At 40.2% G+C, this 8,485-nt stretch overlaps 1 protein-coding gene across 1 annotated transcript; it reads left to right on the top strand.

Annotated features, from left to right (window-relative positions):
- The first annotated feature begins 953 nt into the window (after positions 1-953).
- Positions 954-5,799, top strand: LOC106579590 (caveolae-associated protein 4a). Its single transcript, XM_014159643.3, has 2 exons — positions 954-1,533; positions 5,032-5,799. Exons 1-2 carry the CDS (start codon positions 1,177-1,179, stop codon positions 5,587-5,589), a joined length of 915 nt encoding a protein of 304 aa, XP_014015118.1. The 5' UTR covers positions 954-1,176; the 3' UTR covers positions 5,590-5,799.
- The last annotated feature ends 2,686 nt before the right edge of the window (positions 5,800-8,485 follow it).

Here is an 8,485-nt window from a genome sequence, read left to right as displayed (position 1 = left end):
CCAATAATAATCTTACGATGATTAACTTGAGTTATATTACCAATTCTATATTGAGATGGAAGTCCCCTCGGACGGGCCTAAATAGAAAGAAGGGTAGAAGAAGAGCTTAGCACCCCATCCGAGAAATTCACTTAAGTGATGCAGAGACAAAATTATGTATCTGTTCTTAAACCAAATTACAAACCAAAGATACCCTTGGAATGCATTCATATAATAAAAGGCAGTACAGAGATACAAGACACATTACACAAGGGAATTAGCAATTATTGAACTCTTAGGCCTGTAATCTTGTTGGACTTGTTGTTTTAAGTCTGTATCCAGTACCACAAGGTCACAAATGTGATGTCACTCCCATAGTATGCATGAGCCCTGGGCTACGTTCCAACATCCATACTAGCATACTTCTTGGAACGCATGCCCAACCCCTGATCTGATTGGTCTGCTGGGGCGAAAGCATAGATCTCAGAGGGGTCTGCCCAGGGGACAGCATAGACCTCTGGATGCCAATGTTAACTGGGGCAACAGTTATGTACCTTAGTGTACCTTAGCATAAAAGGTCTACTGTATTTAATGATAGCTCCATTGAGAGGTTTTTCCAATTAAAGACATGTTCCTGATTGTGCTGTAGGCGTTCAGAGCAATAGCTTGCGTATTGTTGTCCAATGGTACAACAGAAAAGTTATAACTCGCTTAGAGAAGATGAAAGTAGAATGGATAGGGGGTTTCCATGATCCCAGCCACACATCTTCAAAAAATGTACAGGAGTCACTTTACGCTCAGTATTTTTAGCTGGGGTGAACGCATGACAAGTGGGCCCCATGTCTCTCTCTGTCACTCTCTCACTCTGAGCCCTGCCTGACGGTGTCTGCCCTCTCGTATCTGAGCTGCCCACACCCTAGAGAGGTGGAGCCTCCATGTTCTTGTGCATTGGATCTGAGTGAGGCACCAGTTGCAGGGTGAGTCTCTTTGGCCGAGGTGTCTGCTGCCCTCCATGGCCCAATGATCCAGCAACCCAACCCTACCCAACACCTGCTGGTCTGACAAGTCTCAGGTTGAAGCTACCTAGAGGCCTGGTTACCCTTTCTGTGGTTTCTACTGACCACTAAGAAAAAATAGGATTTCTAACCTCAACCTTTTCCCTTTGGATCCGAGACGCGGTGGTTGAAGACACCAACCATGGCTGATAAACTAGGTCTGGCTGTGGGGGACGATACTGCGACCATCATGGCGCTATTGGAGCGTGTGGCGGGCATCATCGACAATGTGCAGACGTGCCAGACGCGTATGGAGGAGAGGCAGCTCGAGCTGGAGAACAGTGTCAAGACCATCCAGGAGGACGTGGTGAAGCTGACGGTAAACCATGCTGCCACCAGCAGCACAGTGGACAAGCTTCTGGAGAAGACGCGCAAGGTCAGCTGCCACATCAAGGACGTCCGTGTACGGGTAGAGAATCAGAACATCCGCGTCAAGAAGGTGGAAACCACCCAGGAGGAACTGTTGGCCAAGAACAAGTTCCGGGTTGTTATCTACCAGGTAATCCCATCCATCCAATTTCATTGTTGCAAAAAGCATGGTGTGAGAAGCAAGTGGTAGTCATCATTATCATCTTTATCCACTAACTGGCTTCATTATCGGTTATTTGAGGATCATACTCTCAATAGTTGTAGAAGGATGTGGTAAATTGTTAAAAACTTGTGGATTTTAGTTAAGATTTTGCCGACAGAAACAACAGACAGGAGGGGAGAAAGCATCTGATAAAATTGAGGGTGTTATAGGGAATTCAAAGCATGGACTATTTTAGATGGCAGAATGGTACCGGCTTAATTTTACTTTGGCCTTCAAAGCTAACAGCTGCAAGCCCACCGTTGACCAGAGTTTTTCAGGGTCTAAGTTGCCTTCACAGCACACAAGATTTACTGCAGTCTACTGAAGGTTAGATGCTGCACTCAAGAACAAGAAACAATGTGACAAATAGCCAATGACGATACGATTTGGATGAGGGCGTAGTGGACTTTGGCAGCCATTTTATTTGAGATGAGGAAAGAAGAGGGGAAGGTCAAATAACATAAAGAACAACATGCTTTTTCCATAGACAAACTGGATTCACTGGCAGCCGCATAATCACTGACAAATATGCAGTTAGGCATGCGTCACATTCTAATGTTGAATCAAGCACATGCTTTGAAGTCAGCATCAAATGAACTGATTTAATTCATACTCTCCCTTCTATGAAAATGGAATGTCATGCTGTAATTAAAGCTATGTAAGATGACTGGATCAATTGTCTAACATTTTAACACCACTTGGTACTGAAAGACCTTATAGGAAATGTAATGATTTATTTAATATTACTACTGGTATTTATCTGTTTTTTTTTAATGTGAAGTTGGAATTAAACAAGACGACCCCCATCAACAGTAGTTATGGATTTTGTTTTTCTGTAACCATATCTATGGCATGGTTACAGTAACGTTGGTTGATTGTCAAGGTATACAGGGTGTTCATCCTACGTGTGAGGCTATATTTTTATACAGTCAAATGTTTGAATGTCGACTATAAGTCTTTAGATCAGGTTTCACATAATACGCAAGAGGCATATAAATGATACAGTACATTAATAGTGATTATATCTCATATATTGAATGGTACCTACCTAGCTACGTAGCTATATTGGAACAACCCTGCAACTCTGAATTAGGCACTGCAAGCAAACTTCGTCAACCATAAATGGAACTTGAATACTTGTAAGGCTTTAGCATGATACTTTTAACTAATTATTTGTATTTTTTGTTTTCTTATTTGTTGTAATATATTAGACATCAAGTTACCTGACTGATAAAGCTGCTCTTTGAAACGAATACAGCTTGCTTAAAGCTACTTACACACTGTAAAAAGTTGCAAAAACTATGATGTGATATGTTTAGCTTTCTACCGCCTATAGCTGAGCTATATCAGCCGGTGTGAGTATTATTAATAGTCCCCAGTTCACCTTTAAACTCCCAACTTTATTCAGTGAGAACAATATACGCAGTGGACCGTCCCACTTTGAATTAAAGTGGTGCTAGACCATGTATTTGCATGCTAATTACATACGTAAATAGCTAGACTCATTTAAAAAAAAATTACAGAAAGTATTCACACCCCTTGACTTTTCCACATTCCACATTTTGTTGTGTTACAGCTTGAATTTAAAATGGATTCAATTGAGATTTGTTTTTATCACTGGCCTACACACAATACCCCATCATGCCAAAACTGAATTATGTTTTTCTAAATGTTTACAAATGTATTAAAGTGAAAAGCTGAAATGTCTTGAGTCAATAAGTATTCAACCCCTTCATTATGACAAGCCTAAATAAGTTCAGGAGTAAAGATTTGCTAAGTTGCATTGACTCACTCTATGTGCAATAATGGTGTTTAACATGATTTTTGAATGACTACCTCATCTCTGTACCACACACATACAATTATCTGTAAGGTCCCTCAGTCAAGCAGTGAATTTTAAACACAGATTCAACCACAAAGACCAAATAGGTTTTCCAATGCCACGCAAAGAAGGGTACCTTACAGCAGACACTGAATATCCCTTTGAGTATGATCAAGTTATTAATTACAATTTGGATTATGTATCAATACATCCAGTCGCTACAAAGATACAGGCGTCCTTCTGGACAGGAAGGAAACCGCTCATGGATTTCACCATGAGGCCAATGGTGATTTTAAAACAGTTACAGAGTTTAATGGTTGTTATAGGAGAAAAGTAAAGGATGGATTAACAACATTGTAGTTACTTCACAATACAAACCTAATTGACAGGGTGAAAAGAAGGAAGCCTGTACAATAACAATATTCCAAAACATGCATCCTGTTTGCAAAAAGGCACTAAAGTCATACTGCTAAAAATGTGGCAAAGAAATTCACTTTTTGTCCTGAATACAAAGTGTTGTGTTTGGGGCAAATCCAATACATTTGGGTACCTCTCTCCATATTTCCAAGCATAGTGGTGGCCGCATCATGTTATGTTATGCTTGTAATCGTTAAGGACTCGGGAGCTTTTCAGGATAAAAAATAAACAGAATGGAGCTAAGCACAGGCAAAATCCTAGAGGAAAACCTGATTCAGTCTGCTTTCTACCAGACACTGGGAGGTTAATTCACTTTTCAGGACAATAACCTAAAACACAAGGCCAAATCTACACTGGAATTGCTTACCAAGAGTGGCCGAGTTACAGTTTTGACTTAAATCTGCTTAAAAATGTATGGCAAGACTTGAAAATGGTTGTCTAGCAATGATCAACAACATATATTGACTCAGGGGTGTGAATTCTTATGTAAATGAGGAATTTCTGTATTTAATATTCAACTTTACAAAAGTCCTTCTGTAGGAAAAAACACATTTCTAAAAACATGTTTTCACTTTGTCATTATGGAGTACCGTGTGGATGGGTGAGGGAAAAAAAATATTGAATCCATTTTGAATTCAGACTGTAACCCAACAAAATGTGGAACAAGTCAAGGGGTATGAATACTTTCTGATGGCACTGTAGCTGCACTCTATGGTCATTCATAAAATAGAATGATTTATGATTCTTGGCAATGTCTTCATAATGGCTGCTCTTATTTCAAACATGAAACATTAACCCATTAACTAATGTCTTAACTGGGTTATGGGAACCGCGGCATTAAGCGAAAACAATTGGTCTCTCCTTCTCAGGATTGTCAAGGCTTGAGATACTTTATTTAACATGATTTAGATCATACAAATAAGACACAAACAGAAATATTATGGCTGCCATTCTCCTCCAAACATCTATCAGGACTTTTATTTGAGGTCTTTATTTTCTAAGTGTTACAGCTCAATACTATTGCAATGCTTCTGTCAGTGCTCAGACATTATTCAGACCTGATAAAATACTACCACTTGATATTACAGATGTGTTCTAGCAGGCAGCTCACAAGTGCTTTTGTGAATCCCTTTGATTCTTTTGAGTTAGTTTTATGACACTTGATCTGGTTTCTGTTCTCATTACAGGGGGACAGTGAGGTGTCAGCTGTGGCAGCCGGAAAGAAACCCAAAGAACCCAAGGATCCTAAGGAACCCAAACCGTCTGTGGCCGAAGTGGAGCCAGACCACTTTGAGCTCCCCCCTGAGTCTGATGATGAGTACATGGTGGTGGAGGAAGCCTCGTCCACGGCCGCTAAGATGAAGAAATCAGGCCTAACCCGCATGGAGAGCTTCAAGTCCACCTTCTCCCGCGTGAACATGACCAAGACGAAAGAGAACATGAGCAGCAAGGTTGGCCAGATGGGGGAGCGCATCGTATCAACCGAGCGTCGGCAGAAGATCCGCCAGTCTGGGGAGAGGCTCAAGCAGTCCGGCTCACGGCTTAAGGAATCCATTGCCAGCCATGTGCCAGCCAAACTAAAGAAGGAGAGGACTGTGGCGGAGGGCCAGGAGGGGGCTGTGGGGGTCACCGAGGACGCCACACCCGTCCCGCCACCCAAGGGCCACAAATCCATCAGCCCTAAGCTCGCTGAGGATGGCGTAGAGGAGGAGGTGCCGATGCATGATATTAAACAGCTCTCCTAAACCAGCGTTCAATCAAACGGAAAACAGCAACATGCAGGTTTTTCTTTTCATCTTTTTTTCTTTTTGAAGGATTGGCCTGTGACCGATAGTCCCATAAACAGGCCAATTAGGGTTTCAACACAATGAGTTTATATAATCCACACAACATTTTGAAGTCGTCTTTGTTTTGGAAATTCAATGATTTATATACATTTACATTTACGTAATTTAGCAGACGCTCTTATCCAGAGCTACTTACAAATTGGTGCATTCACCTTATGATATCCAGTGGAACAACCACTTTACAATAGTACATCTATATCTTTTTTTTGGGGGGGGGGGGGGGGGGGGGTTAGAAGGATTACTTTATCCTATCCTAGGTATTCCTTAAAGAGGTGGGGTTTCAGGTGTCTACGGAAGGTGGTGATTGACTCCGCTGTCCTGGCGTCGTGAGGGAGCTTGTTCCACCATTGGGGTGCCAGAGCAGCGAACAGTTTTGACTGGGCTGAGCGGGAACTGTGCTTCCGCAGGGGTAGGGGGGCCAGCAGGCCAGAGGTGGATGAACGCAGTGCCCTTGTTTGGGTGTAGGGCCTGATTAGAGCCTGAAGGTACGGAGGTGCCGTTCCCCTCACAGCTCCGTAGGCAAGCACCATGGTCTTGTAGCAGATGCGAGCTTCAACTGGAAGCCAGTGGAGAGAGCGGAGGAGCGGGGTGACGTGAGAGAACTTGGGAAGGTTGAACACCAGACGGGCTGCAGCGTTCTGGATAGATATAGATATACTTGATCTTTTTTTTGTCATTTTTTTGTCATTTAACACAAGTATGCAAAACAAATAAACTGACAAGAATTACAGCAAATTTGTGCGATTGGACATTTTCTACAGACTTATAAATCAACATATTATAATACATAAGACATTCAATTGTCTTTAATTTGCATGTTGAAAGGCTGAATATGGGATGTTAAGGCTAAACTATTGAAGTGATGGAAGTTGAAATGGAGTTCTGGTATGGTTTGATTAAGGTTAATGTTTCATACACAAAACATTAAATTGACTGGAAAGTGTCTTTGTGCAAAGGTAAGTGAAGAATGATGAGCATTTGGTCTCAATTATGTAAATTCATGCCAGCCAAACCAGAATTTAGTGATAAATAGAATTTCTTGTGCAATTTTTGCAGATAAAAACTCAATCAGCTGGTGTCTGAGGAGTAAAGCATATATAAAATGCATATATAATTGAATGGACAAATTGGTGGGTGAAGAAACTAATGTGCATTATGTCAAATATCTATGGATATTACATTTTTACTGTAATTTTTAAAAATTAGTTATACAAATGGCCAAATGGACATAAGCAGATTCATAAATATATGCATCTGCTCCACATCTAGTGTAGTTAAATATATAAAGCCATTACTAGGACATTTTATTGACAGTTGTTTGCTGCAACAGAGTGAGTGATTTTGCATGTTTATAGATAATATTTTATTTTAAGTTTAAGTTGAGAGTAATTCTCTAGAGTGAATGTTACTGAATATATAATATATATATGACGCCTCTCTGCTGCTAAGGAGAGGTAACACATTGTGCATGTTATCCTTTTATTCAATTGTCCAATAATCTTGTTAATTGTAGATGTTGTTTCTATGTTAATGAACACAGTTCTTTACTCCTGTTTATAAAGGTCTAAAATAGGTGCAATACCAGACTGACTGTTTTGCTATAGCGCAACATATCTCAAGATAGTTGGCATTTTTTACATGAAGTCAAAAGCTTTTGTAAGTTCCCATGAATGTGTCGTAACAGTTTGACAACCACACTTTGTTTATTGCAACGTACACGACCCAGTCATAAAGTATAGAACTGTAAAATAAAAATGGCATCCTTGTTTGCTATGTTATGCTTAATTACAAAATTACTTAAAAAATGGGTCCTGCTTTATTTGAAGTGCATCTTATGAAGGCTTCATTAGAACTGCATAAATGGGTCACAAATAATCTATAACCGTATTTCATGCTCTATAAAAGATTAATAAACTTGAAAAAATAAATTGATAGTTGTTACACAGTTATACCACATTATTAATCTTTATAGAGCATGATATACGGTTACAGATGATTTGTGAAGCATCTATGTAGCACTTATGAATCCTATATGAAGGCTTTATGAAGCCTTCATAAAACGCACTTCAAATAAAGAGGGACCAAAAAAGGTTATAAAGCTGTTACTATGATGCCACATGATGCTATTTAAATGCTTCTTTAGAGCATCAAGTGTCATAGAGGGGTTGATTTATGTGGATGTCTTAGGATAAGGGTGGTAGGAATGACAGGTTGACTATCAAACAACAATCTTTTCTACAGCACTTGAGCAGATACAACACCAGGATGTGATGATGAGTTACTCAAAAACAGCAATTTCTATAAGACCATTGCATTGTTTCCATCTTCCGGTATTCTTTGAAAATATGTTTAATAAAAATGCAAATGATTGTAAATTGGCTGCACAAAATGATATTGTTATTGATTAATCAATTCATTTGTACTTCGATTGAGTATAATTCTGACAAATCACTTGGAATGAGATAAACACACACATTGTCATTATCGTATTCAGTATGTGGTTGAGACCCACACACGCACACGCACACGCACATGCACACACACCACCCATAACTTGTGCAAACTAAAATAGCTACCACTTGAAGTGAAATTCCCACTCATTTTCAGTCACAGAGCAGAGCCACTCCCCTCAGCATCCAGTGGTCAGGGGACATAAGAGGAAGATCAGGTCTGTATGTCTAGGTTTCTTATACATGGGACAGGGATACAGGCTCATCCCTTGCAGACCCTAGCATCGTCAGCCAAGGTGCTGATAACATAGACATTGACCACAGAGAGGGGCGTGAAGAGGAAA

Source organism: Salmo salar, chromosome 19 (genome assembly GCF_965601325.2).
Source record: "Salmo salar chromosome 19, fSalSal1, whole genome shotgun sequence".
Classification (NCBI taxonomy): Eukaryota; Metazoa; Chordata; class Actinopteri; order Salmoniformes; family Salmonidae; genus Salmo; species Salmo salar.
This window is presented reverse-complemented; position numbering and strand designations above follow the sequence as displayed.